The sequence below is a fragment of the Scyliorhinus torazame genome, chromosome 1, assembly GCF_047496885.1.
Source record: "Scyliorhinus torazame isolate Kashiwa2021f chromosome 1, sScyTor2.1, whole genome shotgun sequence".
Lineage (NCBI taxonomy): Eukaryota > Metazoa > Chordata > Chondrichthyes > Carcharhiniformes > Scyliorhinidae > Scyliorhinus > Scyliorhinus torazame.
Genome location: NC_092707.1, coordinates 384,576,339 through 384,600,398, shown reverse-complemented (window position 1 = coordinate 384,600,398; position 24,060 = coordinate 384,576,339). Strand labels below are relative to the sequence as shown.

At 47.3% G+C, this 24,060-nt stretch overlaps 1 protein-coding gene across 1 annotated transcript in view; it reads left to right on the top strand.

The window, feature by feature from the left end:
* The window catches only part of pld5 (phospholipase D family member 5), a 210,718-nt gene that overhangs the window by 96,314 nt on the left and 90,344 nt on the right, over positions 1-24,060 (top strand). The window contains exon 5 of the mRNA XM_072512476.1: positions 16,566-16,693. Coding sequence (XP_072368577.1) covers positions 16,566-16,693 — 128 coding nt within the window. The remainder of the gene's footprint in view (positions 1-16,565; positions 16,694-24,060) is intronic.

Here is a 24,060-nt window from a genome sequence, read left to right as displayed (position 1 = left end):
AGGAAACGGATTGATCAGAACTCGTGTTCATTGTGATCCTTGACAAGCATAATTAAATCCTCCTTTACGTCATCCTCAGATTTATTCTCCTGTTGCTGGAACTAAAGGACAAGAGGACGATGTCCTACACAGGCCCACATCTATTACCATAATGTGGAGTAACTCTGAGATTTAATTTCCCTGCAGACAGCCAGTCTCCTGTGACATTTCTGATAATGCCATTAAAAACTGACTGAGCAAAGACTATTTGTGTTCCTCTGAAACTTAAGGGTTATAATTGCTCCAGATTGGTAGGTAATTGCATTTTGTATTATTACCACCATTTTGCCTTGGGGTTTTGCTCCTGTTGGGCAATGATGTATCTGCTATCAGTTTATTTTTCTACAAACACTTATATTTCTTACCTAACATTCTGCAGGCTAAAGCGAAGCATCATATATTTCAGAAGTCGGTTAATTAACTGCCAGATTACTAGATTAATGTACGTGGTGGAGGTTTTAAGACAAATCTGATGAGTCCTCCAGCTGTCAGTCTTCCTCATTTCCTGTTGCGATGTATTTGGGAGTTAGTGTCAGTGTCATTTAGGCCTTTTCTTCTTTCGTTCCTCTTCTTTCCATCAATTTTTCACCCCTCTTGCTCTCCTGCCAGGACAGTGTCGGCAGCTTGGCGGGGTACCGCTCCCCCAGCACTCAGTGCACCTCAATATGGAGATAGTTGCGGGAGGAGGCCAGGATCAAAGAGACAAAGAACAAAGAAATGTACAGCACAGGAACAGGCCCTTCGGCCCTTCAAGCCCGTGCCGACCATGCTGCCTGACTAAACTACAATCTTCTACACTTCCTTGGTCCGTATCCCTCTATTCCCACCCTATTCATGTATTTGTCAAGATGCCCCTTAAATGTCACTATCGTCCCTGCTTCCACCACCTCCTCCGGTAGCGAGTTCCAGGCACCCACTACCCTCTGTGTAAAAAACTTGCCTCGTACATCTACTCTAAACCTTGCCCCTCTCACCTTAAACCTATGCCCCCTGGTAATTGACCCCTCTACCCTGGGGAAAAGCCTCTGACTATCCACTCTGTCTATGCCCCTCATAATTTTGTAGACCTCTATCAGGTCGTCTCTCAACCTCCGTCGTTCCAGTGAGAACAAACCGAGTTTATTCAACCGCTCCTCATAGCTAATGCCCTCCATACCAGGCAACATTCTGGTAAATCTCTTCTGCGCCCTCTCTAAAGCCTCCACATCCTTCTGGTAGTGTGGCGACCAGAATTGAACACTATACTCCAAGTGTGGCCTAGCTAATTTTCTATACAGCTGCAACATGACTTGCCAATTCTTATACTCAATGCCCCGGCCAATAAAGGCAAGCATGCCTTTTGCCTTCTTGACTACCTTCTCCACCTGTGTTGCCCCTTTCAGGAACCTGTGGACCTGTACTCCTAGATCTCTCTGCCTTTCAATACTCTTGAGGGTTTTACCATTCATTGTATATTCCCTACCTGCATTAGACCTTCCAAAATGCATTACCTCACATTTGTCCGGATTAAATTCCATCTGCCATCTCTCCGCCCAAGTCTCCAAACAATCTAAATCCTGCTGTATCCTCTGACAGTCCTCATCGCTATCTGCAATTCCACCAACCTTTGTGTCGTCTGCAAACTTACTAATCAGACCAGTTACATTTTCCTCCAAATCATTTATATATACTACAAACAGCAAAGGTCCCAGCACTGATCCCTGCGGAACACCACTGGTCACAGCCCTCCAATTAGAAAAGCATCCTTCCATTGCTACTCTCTGCCTTCTATGACCTAGCCAGTTCTGTATCCACCTTGCCAGCTCACCCCTGATCCCGTGTGACTTCACCTTTTGTACTAGTCTACCATGAGGGACCTTGTCAAAGGCCTTACTGAAGTCCATATAGACAACATCCACTGCCCTACCTGCATCAATCATCTTTGTGACCTCCTCGAAAAACTCTATCAAGTTAGTGCGACACAACCTCCCCTTCACAAAACCATGCTGCCTCTCACTAATACGTCCATTTGCTTCCAAATGGGAGTAGACCCTGTCTCGAAGAATTCTCTCCAGTAATTTCCCTACCACTGAAGTAAGGCTCACCGGCCTGTAGTTCCCTGGATTCTTAAACAGAGGAACAACATTGTTATTCTCCAGTCTTCCGGGACATCACCTGAAGACAGTGAGGATCCAAAGATTTCTGTCAAGGCCTCAGCAATTTCCTCTCCAGCCTCCTTCAGTATTCTGGGGTAGATCCCATTAGGCCCTGGGGACTTACCTACCTTAATATTTTTTAAGACGCCCAACACCTTGTCTTTTCGGATCTCAATGTGACCCAGGCTATCTACACACCCTTCTCCAGACTCAACATCTACCAATTCCTTCTCTTTGGTGAATACTGATGCAAAGTATTCATTTAGTACCTCGCCCATTTCCTCTGGCTCCACACATAGATTCCCTTGCCTATCCTTCAGTGGGCCAACCTTTTCCCTGGCTACTCTCTTGCTTTTTATGTACGTGTAAAAAGCCTTGGGATTTTCCTTAACCCTATTTGCCAATGACTTTTCGTGACCCCTTCTAGCCCTCCTGACTCCTTGCTTAAGTTCCTTCCTACTTTCCTTATATTCCACACAGGCTTCGTCTGTTCCCAGCCTTTTAGCCCTGACAAATGCCTCCTTTTTCTTTTTGACGAGGCCTACAATATCTCTCCTTAACCAAGGTCCCCGAAAATTGCCGTATTTATCCTTCTTCCTCACAGGAACATGCCGGTCCTGAATTCCTTTCAACTGACACTTGAAAGCCTCCCACATGTCAGATGTTGATTTGCCCTCAAACATCCGCCCCCAATCTAGGTTCTTCAGTTCCTGCCTAATATTGTTATGATTAGCCTTCCCCCAATTTAGCACATTCATCCTAGGACCACTCTTATCCTTGTCCACCAGCACTTTAAAACTTACTGAATTGTGGTCACTGTTCCCGAAATGCTCCCCTACTGAAACTTCTACCACCTGGCCGGGCTCATTCCCCAACACCAGGTCCAGTACCGCCCCTTCCCTAGTTGGACTGCCTACATATTGTTTTAAGAAGCCCTCCTGGATGCTCCTTACAATCTCAGCCCCGTCTAAGCCCCTGGCACTAAGTGAGTCCCAGTCAATATTGGGGAAGTTGAAGTCTCCCATTACCACAACCCTGTTGGTTTTACTCTTTTCCAAAATCTGTTTACCTATCTGCTTCTCTATCTCCCGCTGGCTGTTGGGAGGCCTGTAGTAAACCCCCAACATTGTGACTGCACCCTTCTTATTCCTGATCTCTACCCATATAGCCTCACTGCCCTCTGAGGTGTCCTCCCGTAGTACAGCTGTGATATTCTCCCTAACCAGTAGCGCAACTCCGCCACCCCTTTTACCTCTCCCTCTATCCCGCCTGAAACATCTAAATCCTGGAACGTTTAGCTGCCAATCCTGCCCTTCCCTCAACCAGGTCTCTGTAATGGCAACAACATCATAGTTCCAAGTACTAATCCAAGCTCTAAATTCATCTGCATTACCCGTAATACTTCTTGCATTGAAACATATGCACTTCAGGCTATCAGACCCACTGTGTTCAGCAACTTCTCCCTGTCTGCTCTGCCTCAGAGCCACACTGTCCCTATTCCCTAGTTCTCCCTCAATGCTCTCACCTTCTGACCTATTGCTCCCGTGCCCACCCCCCTGCCATACTAGTTTAAACCCTCCCGTGTGACACTAGCAAACCTCGCGGCCACGATATTTATGCCTCTCCAGTTTAGATGCAACCCGTCCTTATATAGGTCACACCTGCCCCAGAAGAGCTCCCAATGGTCCAGATAACGGAAACCCTCCCTCCTACACCAGCTGTTTAGCCACGTGTTTAGCTGCTCTATCTTCCTATTTCTAGCCTCACTGGCACGTGGCACAGGGAGTAATCCCGAGATTACAACCCTAGAGGTCCTGTCTTTTAACTTTCTGCCTAGCTCCCTGAACTCCTGCTGCAGGACCTCATGCCCCTTCCTGCCTATGTCGTTAGTACCAATATGTACAACGACCTCTGCCTGTTTGCCCTCCCCCTTCAGGATACCCTCTACCCGTTCGGAGACATCCTGGACCCTGGCACCAGGGAGGCAACATACCATCCTGGAGTCTCTTTCACGTCCACAGAAGTGCCTATCTGTGCCCCTGACTATAGAGTCCCCTATTACTATTGCTCTTCTGCGCTTCTGCCCTTCTGCCCTTCTGCCCTTCTGAACATCAGAGCCAGCCGTGGTGCCACTGCTCTGGCTGCTGCTGTTTTCCCCTGATAGGCTATCCTCCCCGACAGTATCCAAAGGTGTATACCTGTTCGAGAGGGGGACAACCACAGGGGATTCCTGCACTGACTGCCTGCCCTTTCTGGTGGTCACCCATTTCTCTGCCTGCACCTTGGGTGTGACCACATATATATAACTGCTATCTATGACGCTTTCCGCCACCTGCATGCTCCTAAGTGCATCCAATTGCTGCTCCAACCGAACCATGCGGTCTGTGAGGAGCTCCAGTTGGGTGCACTTTCTGCAGATGAAGCCATCCGGGACGCTGGAAGCCTCCCGGACCTGCCACATCTCACAGTCAGAGCACTGCACCCCTCTAACTGACATTGCGTCAATTAATTAGTAAATTAAAATTAAAAGTTTAAAAAAAAAAAAATTTCAAGTTACTGTTAACTGTCTGTTTCCTAGCACTAGATTTCTACTATAATTGTGAAAGCTAAATATAGTTCTCTCTGATCTCTGGCTTAGATACCCCTCTAAATTATAATTAAGTAATTATGTTTAATTAGTTACCAATGCTTAATTTTTAAAAATTAATTATGATGGCGCTGCTGAAATGATCACAGCTCTGTTTTAGGCAATGGTGTTCTTCTATCCGTCCTTAAAGACTCCATAAAGTTTTTTTTTAAAAATATATTTTATTAAAGTTTTTCGATCAAACAAAAATTTCCCATTTTACAACTTTGTAATAATATATACATTGATCGTTTTTTAAATAAATAATATGCTAACTAATGGCAACTGCCAACAACAAAATAAGAAACAACAGAAATAGTAACTAAAATAGTAACTTCGTAACATCTAATATAAATAACTAATATATAAACACACACATAAAACCCCTGAGGACCCAAATGAGTCCTCCCCCCCCCCCCCCCCCCCCCCCCAGCCATGGGTTGCTGCTGCTACCTTTCCTATTTTCCCTTATCGCTCTGCGAGATAGTCAAGGAACGGTTGCCACCGCCTGGTGAACCCTTGAGCTGAACCTCTTAATGCGTACTTTATCCGCTCCAATTTTATGAACCCTGCCATGTCGTTTATCCAGGCCTCCACGCCCGGGGGTTTAGTTTCTTTCCACATAAGTAGAATCCTTCGCCGGGCTACTAGGGACGCAAAGGCCAAAACATCGGCCTCTCTTGCCTCCTGCACTCCCGGCTCATCTGCAACCCCAAATATAGCTAACCCCCAGCCTGGTTCGACCCGGACCCCCACCAGCTTTGAAATCACTTTTGCCACACCCACCCAGAACCCATGCAATACCGGACATGACCAAAACATGTGGGTATGGTTCGCCGGGCTTCCCGCGCACCTCCCGCACCTATCCTCCACTCCAAAAAATGTACTCAGCCTTGCTCCAGTCATATGTGCCCTGTGTAGAACCTTGAATTGTATCAGGCTGAGCCTGGCACACGAGGACGAAGAGTTTACCCTACTTAGGGCATCTGCCCACAGCCCCTCCTCAATCTCTTCCCCCAGCTCCTCCTCCCATTTTCCCTTCAGCTCCTCTACCATCGTCTCCCCCTCGTCTCTCATTTCCCTATATATATCTGACACCCTACCATCACCCACCCATGCCCCCAAGATCACTCTGTCCTGGATCTCTTGCGCCGGGAGCTGCGGAAATTCCCTCACCTGTTGCCTCACAAATGCCCTCACTTGCATATAGCGAAATGCATTCCCAGGTGGCAACCCATATTTTTCTGTCAGTGCTCCCAGACTCGCGAACGTCCCGTCTAAGAACAAGTCCTTCAATTTCGCAATTCCTGCTCGTTGCCAAGATTTAAATCCCCCATCTATCCTTCCCGGGACAAACCTATGGTTGTTCCTTATCGGGGACCACACTGAGGCACCCGTCACTCCCTTATGTCGTCTCCACTGCCCCCAAATTTTCAGAGTTGCCACCACCACTGGGTTTGTGATGTATTTTTTCGGGGAGAACGGTAACAGCGCCGTCGCCAGTGCTTTTAGGCTAGTTCCCCTACAGGACGTCATCTCCGGTCTTTTCCATGCCGCTCCTTCCCCTTCCCTCATCCACTTACATATCATTGACACGTTGGCGGCCCAATAATAATCACTTAGACTCGGCAGTACCAGTCCCCCTCTGTCCCTACTGCGCTGCAGGAACCCCCTCTTTACTCTTGAGGTCTTTCCAGCCCACACAAAGCTCATAATACTCTTGTCCACCTTCTTAAAAAAGGCCTTTGTAATCAGTACAGGGAGGCACTGGAACACAAAAAGAAACCTCGGAAGGACCACCATTTTAACCGCCTGCACCCTGCCCGCCAATGACAGGGGCGCCATGTCCCACCTCCTAAAGTCCTCTTCCATCTGCTCTACCAGTCGTGCCACGTTAAGCTTATGCAAGGTTCCCCAGTTCCTGGCCACCTGGATCCCTAAATACCGGAAATCCCTTGTTACCCTCCTCAATGGTAAATAGTCTATTCCCCTGCCCTGTTCCCCGGGGTGCATCACAAACAGTTCACTCTTCCCCATATTCAATTTATATCCTGAAAATTCTCCAAACTCCCTGAGTGTCTGCATTATCTCGGGCATCCCCTCCACTGGGTCCGCGACATACAACAACAAATCATCCGCGTATAATGACACCCGATGCTCTTCTCCTCCTCTAAGTAACCCCCTCCACTTCCTAGAGCCCCTCAGCGCTATGGCCAGTGGCTCAATTGCCAATGCAAACAGTAACGGGGACAGGGGACATCCCTGTCTTGTACCCCTATATAGTCGGAAGTGGTCAGATTGTTGCCTATTTGTAATCACACTTGCCACCGGGGCCCTGTACAGGAGCTGAACCCATCTAATGAACCCCTCTCCAAATCCAAATCTCCTCAGTACTTCCCACAGGTAGTCCCACTCCACTCTATCAAATGCTTTCTCTGCATCCATCGCCACCACTATCTCCGCCTCCCCCTCCGGTGGGGGCATCATCATCACCCCCAGCAGCCTCCGTATATTAGCATTCAATTGCCTCCCTTTAACAAACCCCGTTTGATCATCATGCACCACCCCAGGGACACAGTCCTCTATCCTCATCGCCATCACCTACGTTCAAGAGGGAAATAGGCCTGTATGACCCGCACTGCAGCGGGTCTTTGTCTCTATTCAGGATCAGCGATATCGTCGCCTCCGACATCATCGGGGGTAGTGTCCCCCTTTCCCTAGCCTCATTAAAGGTTCTCGTCAGAAGTGGGGCCAGCAGGTCCACGTATTTCTTATAGAAATCCACCGGGAACCCATCCGGTCCCGGGGCCTTCCCTGCCTGCATGTTCCCAATTCCTTTTACCACCTCCTCCACCTCAATCTGCGCTCCCAGTCCTGTCATCTCCTGTTCCTCAACCTTCGGGAACTCCAGCTGGTCGAGGAAACGCATCATTCCCTCTTTCCCTTCCGGGGGTTGAGCCTTATATAGCCTCTCGTAAAATACCTTAAACACCCCGTTCACCCTCTCCGCTCCCCGTTCCATCTTTCCCTCCTCGTCTCTAACCCCTCCGATCTCTCTCGCCGCCCCCCTCTTCCTAAGTTGTTGGGCCAGCAGCCGGCTCGCCTTCTCTCCATATTCATACTGCACTCCCTGTGCCTTCCTCCATTGTGCCTCCGCCTTACCCGTGGTCAACAAGTCAAAGTCCGTGTGCAATCTCCGTCTTTCCTTGTCTAGCCCTTCATCTGGAGCCTCCGCATTTTGCCTATCCACCCTCAAAATCTCCCTCAACAATCTCTCCCTTTCTTTACCCTCTTGTTTCCCCTTATGGGCCCTTATGGAGATCAGCTCCCCCCTAACCACCGCCTTCAGCGCCTCCCAGACCACTCCCACCTGGACCTCTCCGTCATCATTAATCTCTAGGTACCTTTCAATACATCCCCTCACCCTTACACATACCCCCTCGTCCGCCAACTGTCCCATATCTAATCTCCAGAGTGGGCGCTGTTCCTTTTCCTCTCCTACTTCCAGATCTACCCAATGTGGGGCATGATCTGAAATGGCTATAGCCATTCCTGCCACCTTTGGGATCAGCGCCCTTCCCAGGACAAAGTCTATCCGGGAGTACACTTTGTGGACATGGGAGAAGAAGGAAAACTATTTACTCCTTGGCCTAGTAAATCTCCAGGGATCCACTCCTCCCATCTGCTCCATAAAGCCCTTAAGCACCTTGGCCGCTGCCGGCCTCCTCCCGGTCCTAGATCTGGACCGGTCCAGCCCTGGGTCCAGCACCGTGTTGAAGTCCCCCCCATTACCAACTTTCCCAGCTCCAGGTCCGGGATGCGCCCCAACATACGCTTCATAAAGGTTGCGTCATCCCAGTTCGGGGCATATACATTCACCAGCACCACCGCCTCACCTTGCAATCTGCCACTCACCATCACGTATCTACCCCCACTGTCCACCACTATGGTCTTCGCCTCAAACAATACCCGTTTCCCCACCAGTATTTGCCACCCCTCTATTTTTCGCATCCAAGCCCGAGTGGAATACCTGTCCCACCCATCCTTTTCTTAATCTGACCTGATCCGCCAGTTTCAGGTGCGTCTCCTGAAGCATGACCACGTCTGCCTTTAGCTTCTTTAGGTGCGCAATTGCCCTTGCCCTCTTAATCGGCCCATTCAACCCTCTCACGTTCCACGTGATCAACCGGGTTGGGGAGCTCTTTACCCCCCCCCCCTCGTCGACTAGCCATCCCCTTTTTTAGACCAGCTCCTCACCCGGTTCCCACGCACCCGCTCATCCCCCCGACGGCGCCCTCCCGTCCCGACCATCCCATCCCGTAACAGCTCCCCCTTCCCCTTAGCAGCAGCAACCCAGTTAACCCCCCGCCCCCCCCCCCCCGCTAGATCCCTCTCTAGCTTAGTTGCTCCCCCCATATTGCTTCCGGAAGTCAGCAAACTCTGGCTAACCTCGGCTTCCCCCGTTTATCCTTAGCCTCCCATTATGTGAGGCCCCCTCCTTCCTGCGCCCCCTTTTCCCGCCACAATTTCCATAGCGCGGGAACAAAGCCTGCGCTTCCCTCTCAGCCCCGCCCCTGATGGCGCAGCTCCCTCTCTCCTTCCCCCTCCCCTTCCCCACCGGCGCTCACATTTCTTCGTGGCCCCCCCTTCGAGGGGAAAGAAGGACTCCATAAAGTTAACACAACAGTTCAAAATCCAATAGACGGAGAAAATCCCTAAACTTAACTATATGTGTTCAATTAATTATTCAACCCTCAGCGGGGCAGAAGTGGATTAGCGAGACTATTTGGGGAAAAGTCCCAGATTGTAATGTTTCATGAAATGTGTTACTTTACCTGCATATGAACTGTCTCCAGTTTCAAGATGCATGTGCAATGTTTATAGTGAGGCTATAGGGCTCTTCCCACCGACAGGATCTCCCCTGCTGGTTCCCCAGTTTCAGGATGGACGAGGCGTGGAAGTTGTCATTGCCGCCGGCAGGACTGGAAAATCCTGCCGATCGCAAATGATGAGCTGTCTCCGCTGCAGGAAAACCTATGGGGGCAGGGGGTTGGGGGCTGGTTGGGTAGGGTAGGTGGAGGGGGTTGCTGGAATCGTTTTACTGTGTGCCTGAGAGTGATCACACAAGGGCGAACTAACGTCGCTGTAGGTGTGCCTGGGAACATAATTGACGCTTGCGCAGAGGAATACTGGCAGGGTGGAGCTGGGCACAGCAGAGTGATGCCATTGGTTTTCTGTGCATGTGCAGATGGGGCATGGGTAGCCGTCTTGCATAACCATCTTGCGTTGGCAGGATGCACAATGTGGAGAGACTATCTGGTATTTATGTCAGTGTTGTTTATGGGGCCTTGCTGTTATGCAAATTAACTGCTGTGTTTCCTACATCAGAACAGTGACTGTGCCACAATAGAACTTCACTGGCTGTAAAGTGTTTCAGGATTATCCTGGGGTCATGAAAGGCGTTAACATAAATTCAAGTTTGTTTGTTCTTTTACTATTCAAGCAGCCATACATCTGAAACAGGCGGGCAGTCTGTTACTCATTTACAAGAATTCTCTGACTTCATGTATTTCCTTTATAATGCCTGCCTTACATGAGTACACATTAACAGCACCATCACCAATTATAGTAAGTAGCAACAGCACTCTTAAGTCTCTTCTTTTGTCTCCAAAACCTGCAGCTGGCTCATGATTCACTCACTGCTTACATTTCCAGTTCTGTGCTAGGTTTCAATCAGGAGTTATAATGCTCAGCTGGATTTAACCCTTGAGCAACCATTTCAAGTTAGTGACTTTTAACCATTTCGCTGGCCAAATAATACCTCATTTACTTTGCAGCAGTTTGCATGCACTGTTATTTTGCTCACTTCAACTCTAACAAGTTTCCTTTCATTGCCCATAGCAATACAGGAAGAATCCGGGGTGAATGAAGGCATCCGTTGCACCCGGCTGTGTTGCTATGGCACAAACAATGGAAAATGCTTTGGATGATTATTTGCATAGTATTAGAGTATATTGTGCAACCCCTATCGCCTCCAGTGTGTAATACCAGAAGTGATGAAGGTGTTTGGTGAATTTGTGGCCTTAAAGAATTCCATACAATACTTGAGGGTGTTCTCCGGTACCCCAGCTGCATGTTTCTCGGCGACGTGTCATTCGCTAGCGACGGGATTCTCCCTTCCCGCTGCTTATCAAAGGGATTTCCCATTGAAACCACCCCATGCCGCCAGGAAACCTGCTAGCGGGGGTGCGCCCCTGGTGGGAAACGTGTATCCCAACAGCTGGGGCATTCCGGTCATTGTGATTGGCTTTATGGGCGGGTTTCTCCGTGGCCTGATACCAATATTGTAATTGGCGACCGGGCGGAGAATCCCTTCCGCGCCCAAATCGGGAGCGGCGCCAGTTTGACACCGGTTTTCTATTCTCCACCCCCTCTGAAATGGCGTCACCGCGCCGCATGCTGTTGGCCTGGCATTGGCACGTCATCGGAAGGCCCTCCCCCGATGCTCTGCCCCCGATGGGCCGGGTTCCCAACCGTGTGGTCTCAGCGGCCGGGGGCCATGCTGCTGACAGGGGGGGGGGCTTCCGCGAGGGCTGGGGGGACTGGTAGGGGGTGGCCAGGGGGGCAGTATTTGGCTGGTTGGATCCACGCACGGCCGGCGCCTTGTTGTATGGCGCGACCGCTGCAAGTCGTCGCCGTGCGCATGCACGGCCATAGACCCGGCCATCTTCAGGCATATTTGGTGCGGGAGTTTTATCCCGTCGCTAGCGAATGACACGTCGCCGAGAAACATGCAGCTGGGGTACCGGAGAACACCTCTCAAGTATTGTATGGAATTCTTTAAGGCCACAAATTCACCAAACACCTTCATCACTTCTGGTATTACACACGGCTGCTAGCCCCTCACCAGTCCCAGGATCGGTGTGAGGACCGATTTTGACATTATAAAACGCCACCGTTCCCACCCCGAACCAGCACATAGCCGCAAAATCGGAGAATCCAGTCCTATATCTTTCAACTTTATAAGAAGTTTGATTTCTTTGAACTAAGATTTATGGGATTCACTTGTTTGCAGTAACCCCTCCTCCCAATCGTAAATCACACCAGGTTCTAGATACTCAACCACATGGAATGGTGAATTCAGAAAGATTATTAACCATGAGAACAACATAAAACATACAGTGCAGAAGGAGGCCATTCGGCCCAACGAGTCTGCACTGACCCACTTAGGCCCTCACTTCCGCCCTATCCCTGTAACTCAATAAACTCTCCTAACCTTTTTGGACACTAAGGGCAATTTAGCATGTCCAATCCACCTAACCTGCACGTCTTTGGACTGTGGGAGGAAACAGGAGCACCCGGAGGAAACCCACGCAGACACGGGGAGAACGTGCAGACTCCGCACAGACAGTGACCCAGCGGGGAATCGAACCTGGGACCTTGGCGCTGTGAAGCCACAGTGCTAACCACTATGCTACCGTACTTCCTCAGCCTTTCTGCTGCTGCACAAACATAACCTGGTAATGTGCGCAAACACAGGTTTCTGTTGCATTTCTGATGAAGTTGATATGATATGCAGCAACAGGACTTCAGAGGATCATTTGTAATTATTGTCTTAGCTTGAAAATTACTTTGAATCATAATTATAGCATGATATAAAAACATAAATATTATTTATTTTTACAAAATCCAAAGATATTTGGGTTCTTTTGAAAGCAAGATTTCCTCACTTTCACATTCATCAACTTCCCTACGGTTAAAAAGCAGGTGATGTGACCTCCATCAACACTACAAAAGCTGGGTTGGACATGAATTTAAATAGCTCCGCGACAACACTCCTCCCAATCTTTCTGTATGGCTCTCTAGATAAATCACCAAATCCTCTGAAGAAATCAAGAGTATGGTGATCGTGAAAATTAATGTAAGAATAACTTGGAAGCATGTTAGTGCTGTAAACTGTAGACCTTAAACTGATTGGAAATATTTTTCTGGTCCAGTTATATGAAAGCTTTACCATCATATTGAATGCACACTTAGGCAACAAAATAAGGGTTACACAAAGCCACAGAAATGTCTTCCGAAGCAAAACTAAATTTGGATATATTTAATAAAATGCAGCACTACGTTAAAAAGGTAACAACAAGTCATAAAGATTTAAAGCACAGTGTCAGTTAGCAGTAATTAGCAGTCATATCCCTGTAATTCCATAACCCTACATAACCGGCACATCTTTGGACTGTGGGAGGCACCCGGAGGAAACCCACACAGACACAGGGAGAAAGTGCAAACTCCACACATACAGTCACCCAAGGCCGGAATTGAACCCGGGTACCTGGCGCTGTATTTGGTGTTAAATAGATAGAAACCTAGCCCACTATTATTGGAAACCAGCCAAATTAGTTAAGGAGACAGCCTTTATTGAGAGAGAATTAACAAATAAGTAATTATTAACAGATATGTTAGAAAAGCTGGAAATAAAAAAGTTTTAAACTTTTAGAATTAGAAACACATTATTAACACTCGATTATTAATACAGCTTCTTAAAATGCTGTGGGAATTTGAAGTCTGTGTCCTTCTCAGACAGACAGAAAAAATGATAACAGATGCAATTTAACTAATTGGGAACGAAGTCACATAGTAAGCGCATTTAGCCACGTGTTTCCTAACACTCGCAGCGGCGAAATAAACATGGCTAAACAACGTGACTCGGGTTGTATAAAGAGCCTCAGCGGGAACACATGGTCAAGGCTGCACATAGCCCCAATTTGTACACTGGGGAGCACTGCTCGCAGAACTCCCCAGTGTAGCGAGAGATCGGGACACCATTTGTAAATGGTGTCCCGATCTCCAAGGCCTCCAAAACAACCCCTGACCCCCCCCCAGCCCATACAAACTACAGAAGGTCCCCAGCCACCCCTGCACACCCTCCAACTCCCACGCAGGACACCCCCAGCCCAATCGCATGTACAAAATAAATGCACCTGGCACCCTGGCAGTGCCCCTGCCAGCACCACCTTGGTACCCTGGCACTGCCAGGGTGGAATTGCCAGGGTGCCCAGGTGGCACCAGCAGTGCCAGGGCACCACCCTGCCCAAAAGGCATGCAGCTGGGGGCCTCTGACACCTTGGAGACCCCCATAAGTGTCGTTCTGTCTAGTCCCCGTTTGCAGAGCCAATACCAAACAGCACTCATCTGAGGTCTCTGAGGCGAAGGGGATGGATCTCAAAGCCTCAGGTACCTCGGGAACCTGCACGTTAAACTGAGACTAGCTGTCTCACTCTAATATGCAGATTTGCCAAAAAGTGATCCCGCCCACAATGGATGGGATTTATATTGCAATGTCTAGCGAGATCACGTTAGATTTCGCAAGGCATTGTGTGCCGGGTAGATCCCGAGAGTGAGGTCTCCCGGCTTTTATCAGCCACACAGCGTTGCGACGAGCTGACTTTCCAGCGTGGCAATTGGATCGCGCCCAACATGACTTGTTAACTTTGGCTGGAGGGAATGAATAAACTCCTGTTCAAGATGTCTCAACTTTAAATGACAGACAGCCAAATTAACCAAATATTCGTTGATACTTAGCCTACTTTAAGTTAAGAAATGTGTTTGAGAAGAAGCATTCTTGTAAAAATTAAGACCAATGTGCGTAAAAATCCAATTGCCAAGTTTCCTACAATTGGGCTAAAGTGGGCTTTCAACATTTTTAAGGTATAGAAAAGAGGTCTCGGGAATTCATTTTGAGCACAGAGTTGTTGAGAGCGCAGGAGAGAGATGTTAAAGGAGTGGTAGAGAGATGGAGAGAGCTGTTGAGAGAGAATGGTAGAGAGAATGATGTAGGTAGAGAGAATGATCTTTACATAAAGGTGTTGGGTTTACATGTTATCCACGTTTTCGAGGTGTCACTTCATGCCCTGGTCTGAGAAGGGTGGTGAGACGTCTGTTCAATAGCTAATTCAGTAGCCTAGGTTGTGTGCTCTTTCAGAAGGTCAATGCAGACTCGATGGGCCGAATAGCTTCCTTCTGCACTGTAGAAATTCTATGTCCGATTCTAATAAACCAATAGGTTTTGCAATTAGTCTGTCAAGCATTCAGAGAGTGCCATCACACTCCACGTCCTGTTCTTCAGCTATGATGGTTCGAAGTGGCAAGAACAGATACAATTTCATGTTTTCTTTTCTGACCTAGAGTCTGAAGTTTCCAACCATCTTCCAATTTGCAAACTTCCTTCATTAAACTGCAAGGAAGCTCGGGCTTCAGGACTGGTTCACTTCCTCCAGTTGGACGTTCAGGCCTTAAAGGGCAGCTTTAAATACAACTACACCTGAATATTAGAATAATACATCATCAGGCAGTAGTGTTAGTTAGGTCAAGCTACTGACCTTAGCGCCACAGAAAGCATCCTATCGGGCTGCATCACAGCCTGGGATGGCAACTGCTCGGCCCAAGAACGTAAGAAACTACAGAGAGTCGTGAACACAGCCCAGTCCATCACACGAACCTGTCTTCCATCCATTGACTGTCTACACCTCCCGCTGCCTTGGCGAATGCAGGCAGCATAATCAAAGACCCCTCCCACCCGGCTTACTCACTCTTCCAACTTCTTCCATCAGGCAGGAGATACAAAAGTCTGAGAACACGCACTAACAGATTCAAAAACAGTTTCTTCCCCACTGTTACCAGACTCCTGAATGACCATCTTATGGACTGAACTGATCTCTTCACACATCTTCTCTACTGAGTAATACTGCGCTCCTGTAAGCTTCACCCGATGCCTGTGTCTATGTATTTACATTGTGTATTTTATGTTTGCCCTATGTATTTTCTTTTATGTATGGAATGATTGTGGCAGTCACCACTGATGTATATGTTAGGTGATTTGTGGTAAGGCCCTGTACTACAGGTACGGGGGTAGTTCCCTGCCTGCTGGCTCCGCCCAGTAGGTGGAGTATAAATATGTGTGCTCCCCATACAACTGCCATTTCGCCAGCTGCTGTAGGAGGCCACACATCTTAGTGTAATAGAACCTCAGTTGCATTCAACTCTCGTCTTTGTGTAATTGATCGTGCATCAATTTATTACACTAAGATGTGTGGCCTCCTACAGCAGCTGGCGAAATGGCGGTTGTATGGGGAGCACACATATTTATACTCCACCTACTGGGCTGGGCCAGCAGGCAGGGAACTATCCCCGTACCTGTAGTACAGGGCCTTACCACAAATCACCTAATATATACATCAGTGGTGACTGCCACAATGATCTGTCTGATCTGTATGCAGAACAGTACTTTTCACTGTACCTCGGTATACGTGACAATAAATAAATCAAAATCAAAAACTTTATCAAACAGTGCATCACCCAATGGAGAGCTAGTTTTGACTAGATGGCTGACATAGACTTTATTGTAGCACCACAATGTATGATATCCTTAAACCAATGCACGCCCAATCTTTTTAAAGAATAAGTTAATGTGATAATAATGATAACTTACTCTGTCATCAAATCCGCAACCTTTTGTTGGTGACCTGGTGGGCAGCATAATCAAAGACCCCTCCCCTCTGGGTTACTCACTCTTCCAACTTCTTCCATCGGGCAGGAGATACAAAAGTCTGAGAACACGCACTAATAGACTCAAAAACAGCTTCTTCCCCACTGTTACCAGACTCCTGAATGACCCTGGTGACAGGTCTTCTTAGTGTTTCTCTGTATAGTTTGAAGATGTGGAGAAGTAGCAACTAATGGTTAGTTATTGGCTGTTTAACACCCAGGTGCGCTGGTGAAGTACATCAACATGACCCCTATTATTGGTGGCAAGCTTCAGTCTTCTTTCTGGGTGGTGGACAAGAAGCACGTTTACATTGGCAGTGCCCACATGGACTGGCGATCTCTGTCTCAGGTAATTTGTACCCAACAGGCTGATATGCAGATAATAGTGTAATATTTTTAAGCTTGTTGTTAGCATGTCCTTTGAACGTGTGCAACTTCCCATCGCGAAATAATAATGCTCCAGCAGGCAGGTCCAGTTCGTATTGAATGAGAGCCTTTGGGCAAAGCATGTATACGCTCAATAAACAATGCAATCTGCAGCTAAAGGAATGGAGGAGTGCTGGCAAATGACTGAAAAAGAAAATATTTGTTGTTGCTCCCGGCAAAAGATTAAAACTGCAAATTGACTTGTCTCCGTTTGCAATCCCCCACCCACCCTGCCCCCCAATCTGGAGCAATAAGGCTGTTGTTCCTGCAGTTGAGCAAGCTGGTGCAAAGTACCCGGGAATGAATTACTATTGTGTTTGAAAGGTCTCATTCTCACTGAGTCTGATTCATAGCGCTATAATTAATCATAGAGATTTACAGAATCAATATGTAATATAATGGAGGGCAAGGCCAAGTTTTTTGCTGGAGACGTGCAGTACCCAGCCGGCTCCCAATACAAAGATCAGAATTATCCCCGATGGGGACTACGCATTATGCAGTCTTTTTTCTTTTATACCAGAACTGTTTGTGACATGAACGCAATTGAAATATGTTACATTTGCAATGGGAAATGAAAAGGCAATTCTGCCTACATCACCAGCTGCTATTATCAATAAGACATGAATTAGGTGGCAGTATCGGGTTACCATATTTTGCTCTGTACTGCTAATTGAACGAAGGTAAGGACGCCGCTCTCTCTGCATCAAACCTTGGAGAGAGGTTTGCTCTGTTCTGGGGGGAATAACAGGGGCTGGTTTAGCACAGTGGGTTAAACAGCTGGCCTGTAATGCAGAATAATGCCAGCAGCGTGGGTTCAATTCCCGTACCGGCCTCCCGGAACAGGCGCCGGAATGTGGCGACTAGGGGCTTTTCACAGTAACTTCATTGAAGCCTACTTGTGGCAATAAGCGATTATTATTATTATTATTATTATTAATAAAGTCTGGCACTTTTACAGTCTGACTGGAGATCTGTCTAATGTAGGTCGCCAGTCACAAATCAATAAAATTAGTACTCGTGAAGAACTGCCGCTCTTAGCTAACTTTTCTGTAATGCAACAGGCTCGGTTACGCTCTTGCTGATAGGATTAGGATCCTGTTAGCTTTAAAACCAATCAGCCACAAAATTGATAATGATATTGTTTTTCTGGTAACTGCCAAATTATGTTTCCAGCAGCCAGATGGCAGGTGCTGTTTTATTTAATTTATAGCTATCTCTGCCAGGGGAGAGAAGCATGAGAAGCCTAGCTGGAGTGATTAACGGGGCAATAGCAATCCATTGTGAAGGATTTAAGAATCAGGCAGTACTGATCAGCACGTTGACAGGAAAAGTATGCTGTTAACCTCCATATCAGCTATGTAAGCTATACCAGCAAAATAAACTTGCATTATTATAGTACCTTTTTAGGGTGCTTCCCAAGAACTTTATCAGGTAAAATTTGAGACTGAGCCAAATAGAGAGATATCAGGAAAGGTGACCAAAAGGTTGGCCAGAGAGGAAGGTTTTAGAGGGTTATGTAAAGGAGGAGAGATGTACAGAAATGGAGTTCCAGAGAACTTTGGGCAGCTGAAGGCCAATGGTGAAGTCATGAAAATTGAGGATACGCGAGAGACCGGAATTGGAGGAGTGCAATGGTTGTGGAGGGTTGTAGGACTGGAGGAGGTTATAGAGGTTCAGGAGGGTAATAGGATGAAATGGAAGTGGGGAGTTTGCATTGTCGAGGCCATGGCAAGATTTGAAGAACAAGGATGGGAATTTTAATATTGAGGCACATTGGAGCCAATGTAGATGAGTGAGCCCAGAGCTGATGGGCGAATGGGTTGTGAGTTAGGATGCAGGCAGAAGAGTTTTTGAGGAGCTCAGGTTTGCGGACGATGAAGAAAGAAGGCGATGGTTTTGATTTGTGAGCAAACCCGCTATGCAGCAGGCTGTATTTTTCCAATGTACAGAATGGGTGTGAGGCCTTTGGGACATTCTAAATATCAGAAACCTGACCTTCCTCTGATGTTCAAGCCATGGAGCTGTGGGGGAGACACTCTACTGTAGCCATAGGAGATGGTGAGATTGAAGAGACCTGTACAGGCAGCAGGTTAATGGCCGCACACCTTCAATGATGTCCTTGTAAAGCAGCAAACATCCAAAGCTCCCACATCCTTTTAATAATAATAATCTTTATTCTCACAAGTAGGCTTACATTAACACTGTAATGAAGTTACTGTGAAAATCCCCTAGTTGCCACATACCGACGCCTGTTGGGGAACACAGAGGGAGAATTCAGAATGTCCAATTCACCTAACCATGTCTTTCAGGACTTTTATGTGTCCTTGCTCCCAAGGGGGTTATTTCCAACCTTTCTCAGCTTATACCCTCCTTTCCCTTAGGTCTATTAGAACAATGGGAAGGGGTGGGAACAGGGAACGGTGAAGAGAGGGAAGATAATGATGAGGAGTAGGAATAAGACGGGAAGAAGCTCTTTTTTTCTTCATGGACTCTGAGGATGTGGTGGGAGAGGTTGTTGAGCCAAGGGCATCACTTTAGTCCCAGGGGTGAGGTTCTGTTGCAGGATCCTTTATCGCAAGCGTTATGTTTCAGAAAATCAGGTTCTGAGGGATAGACCTGGAGCCAGTCTTTACACATTTTGATAAGCATTTGTTTAACCGTTTATTTCCAGAGGTACACTTTACAAACATGCGACTCCTAACCCAACAGCCACAGTTTCTGCCTGATCCTATTTAAGGAACACAAGTGAACCCCCCATTAATACCTGCATTCAATCAAACACAATTAATGTTGAATTAGCAACAAACTCCTTGAGCTCACTCCCCTGTGTCACACTTCTTCACTCCCGCACATTAACCTAACTACGATCACCCAAAACAAATTCAATAGAGTTAATAGGGATGTAGCACCAGGTGATTCACAGATCCAGAAGGAAGCAAGTGGATGAAAATGTGGTACCTTTCCAGCAAAGCCTGAGAAATCTCAAGCTCTTGGCACCACATCTCATGAGCGTTCAGCTGAGAAAAGGCTACTCGAGGAATATCATGCTTACATGCAGACTTTGAAGTCAGCCTCTGATGATCTGAAGCATCTGGTAACTTTGACTCTGCAACCATGGTGGGGTGGATCAATGGAACTTGTGGGAGCTTCACTGGGACCAGTAAACAGCCTCCACTTGAGAAATGACCAGAGGCCAGCCAGTGACATCTTCTGCATGGAAACACAGAGCACAGCTCGACAGACATTAAGGGTTAATTTAGACAGTATCCTTTGAAAAGCTTTCAGGCTCTGGAGGTCAAGTTGTAGACTGCTGTGGCTTGGTGATTTTATGATGTGGAGATGCCGGAATTGGACTGGGGTGAGCACAGTAAGGAGTCGTACAACACCAGGTTAAAGTCCAACAGGTTTGTTTCAAACACTAGCTTTCGGAGCACTGCTCCTTCCTCAGGTGAATGAAGAGGTATGTTCCAGAAACATATATATAGACAAAGTCAAAGATGCCAGACAATGCTTATTATGCGAGCATTTGCAGGTGATTAAGTCTTTACAGATCCAGAGATTGGGGTAACCCCAGGTTAAAGAGGTGTGAATTGTGTCAAGCCAGGACAGTTGGTAGGATTTCGCAGGCCAGATGGTAGGGGATGAATGTAATGCGACATGAATCCCAGGTCCCGGTTGAGGCCGCACTCATGTGTGCGGAACTTGGCTATAAGCTTCTGCTCGGCGATTCTGCGTTAAAGAGGTGTGAATTGTCTCTTTTTAGATCTTTTTAGATCTGAATCAGCCAGGCCATCGAACAGTAGAAATACAGATTCGGGGCCCGATGGCAGTAAGTGAGGAGACTGGCAGGTGCTTGTAATGCAGAACAATGCCAGCAGTGCGGGTTCAATTCCCATACCGGCCTCCCTGAACAGGCGCCGGAATGTGGCGACTAGGGGCTTTTCACAGTAACTTCATTGAAGCATACTTGTGACAAGAAGCGATGATTATTATTATAAGGATAGTAGCACCAGTCAGGCCTCTGGTCATTCCTCTCAGAATGCCACATGGGTGGCACATAGAAAATGGCACTAAGCTGCCCAGACATAAACTCTGGAGATGCGGCACGCAGAGACAATCTCACAGGTGTACGTTGCCACAAGGTGGGAGGTCAAGTCAGTTTATTCAAGTGTTTCGTCCAATAGGAGCAACCCACTCACCACCTGTTGTAATGCTACTGTTGCTCTTTCTAGCTTTAGTCTATTTGCTCTGTTTAGGTCACCTTTGCTCATGAGTCGCCAGGTATCTTTATGATACCGCCACGTGGTTCAAGTTCAGGTTATGATTAATAACACAGCACACCGCTTAGTAAGGATTAAAACAACGGTCATTTATTATATACAACAAGCAATATTAATACCCTAATACTACTATTTATATAATAAACCTATCACTACTGGCCAATACTTAACTTAGGAAGAGCTCACCAGGTCAGGGAAACGAATGGTTTGTCCAATCAAATCTGGCCTGCGGGATTCAAAAGGCTGCTACAGGTCGGTGGCTAGGTGTCTCTACCGGATAGCGATCGTTGGATTCACACTTACAGTGGCCGGTGGCTGGTCTTCCGAAGGTCTCGAGCAGGCGAAGATGAGAGAGAGAGAGATCTGAACTTGGACCTTCACTTTTATAGGGCCCAGGGGCTTCCCGCCTCCCGGGGCGGCCCTTGACCCTGAGTCCCAAGTGATTGGATTCTGTCCCCAGTCTCTGGGGTCGATGTGTCCAAGGTGAGGCGATTCCTCGATCGGGGGGTGGTCGCTCACCTGTCTTTGTTTCGGCCACTGCAGGCGCCGACAGGTCTGGCCCGGTATTCAATTGCTAATATGTTGCAATTGTTCCCGGGGATAGCCGATTTAGCTGTGGATGTCTGAGTAGATTAGGTGTAAACAGTCCTGAATGAAACTGCGGATACCTGGGTTGATGGGCTGTTGATAGCCCTGAGTATCGATCTGGGCTACGTTCCCCGAACTGAAGCTGCAAACCTGTCTGCAGCTGCCTGCTTGTGTCTTCTTGGCTGCTTTTCCCAGCAGTCTTTCGGGTTAGCCGTTTTAAACTGGGTTTTGGCCAGATTAATCGGAGCGCAGCCATTTTACATGGCTACACTACCCCATTGATTAATATTTATTGTCACATGTACCGAAGTACAGTGAAAAGTATTTTTCTGCGACCAGGGGAACGTACACAATACGTACTTAATAGACAAAAGAATAATCAACAGAGTACATTGACAAATGGTACATCGACAGATAGTGATTGATTACAGTGCGAAATAAGGGCCAAACAAGAGCAGCATAGGGCGTTGTGAATAGTGTTCTTACAGGGACCAGATCAGTCCGAGGGGGAGTCGTTGAAGAGTCTTGTAGCTGTGGGGAAGAAGCTGTTCCTATGTCTGGATGTGCGGGTCTTCAGACTTCTGTACCTTCTGCCTGATGGAAGGGTCTGAAAGAGGGCAAAGTCTGGGTGTGAGGGGTCTTTGACAATGCTGTCTGCCTTTCTGAGGCAGCAGGAGGTGTATACAGAATCAATGTGGGGGTGGCAAGCTTGTGTGATGTGTTGGGCTGAGTTCACCACGCTCTGCAGTTTCTTGCGATCTTGGGCCAAGCAGTTGCCATACCAAGCTGTGATGCAGCTGGATAGGATGCACTCTATGGCACAACTGTAGAAGTTTGTTGTGCTACGCTTCCTGAAGTCGATGATCAGTTCCTTGGTCTTTCCAACATTTAGAGCGAGGTTCTTTTCGGTACACCATGCAATCAAGTGATCTGTCTCCCTTCTGTAGTCTGATTCATCGTTGTTTGAGATACGACCCACCACAGTCGTATCATCTGCAAATTTATAGATTGAATTGGAGTTGAATCTTGCCACGGAGAAGCACAGTGAAGATAATGTAGGTTAGCCACTTTTGAGTTAATTGTATAAATAAACTTGTGTTGTACACTGTTAGTCAAGGGGAACTTAATATAAAGCTCCACTCTTACAAATGTTGATGTTCCACAAGTTTATGTTATGCAATAGCTCTGCAAAGAACTTTTGAAAAAATGGATCTGCAAGAGGATTTATTGCTGATATTTTAAAAGCCCCATTTCATATAAAAGTTCAGAATCACCCGTGTCTCGGCCATGGAACCATTTTATTGAATTTCTGCAGGAAACCCATGTGCTAGGTGTCCATCTTTGTCATGCCGTTCCTGCCGTCATTTGCATATTCATGTCCACTGCCATGCGATTGAGGTCGTCAGGGGTCATAGAATTATAAAGTGGGGTTATACCCATAAATCCTTGTCGAGCATGTTTAGCATTTGTAGGAATGTGTGTGCTGTAATTATTGGGCCAGGTTTATATTATGATATCTTTGCACTTGTATTTGGGATCCACCAGTTCGCTGCTGTATTTATTTGTAATGGAAGAAGTTGGAGATTTACTGCATTGGTTTGGCATTGATTCATATGTCCCCACATTTATTTAACTCGTTTATGGGATGTGGCCTAGCCAGCAATGGCCAACATTTATTGTCCATTGTAACTGATGCTGGAAATCTGAAATTAAACAAACAAAAACGTTGAAAATACTCAGTAAATCAGGCAGCATCTGTGGAGAGAAACAGGGTTAACCTTTCATAATGAGATCATCACTTCCTCACACCCAATAATTCCATTCTATCCTTCCAGTTTCTCCGTCTGCAACGTATGTGATACAACCTTCTGCACCATCACCTCCGTTATCTCTTCCTTAACCGAGGAATCCCACCAAGTGTGGTTGACATGGTCGTCCAAAGTTACCGATCAATTTTACGCACCTCTGCTCTGACCCCTTCTATCATAGATCATAGAATTTACAGCCTAGAAGGAGGCCATTCGGCCCATCGAGTCTGCACCGGCCCTTGGAAAGAGCACCCTACCTAAGCCCATACCTCCACCCTATCCCTACACCTCCACCCTATCCCCGTAACCCCAACAAACATTTTGGACACTAAGGGCAATTCAGCATAGCCAATTCATCTAACCTGCACATCTTTGGACTGTGGGAGGAAACCAGAGCACCCGGAGGAAACCCTCGCAGACATGGGGAGAACGTGCAGACTCCACACAGACAGTGACCCAAGCTGGGAATCGAACCTGGCACCCTGGAGATGTGAAGCAACTGTGCTAACCACTATGCTGCCACTCTTCCCTCCCAGAACCATGGCAGGGTTTCCCTTGTCCTCACTTTCCACTGCACCAGTCTCCCTTTTCAAGGGATCATCCTACGCTATTTC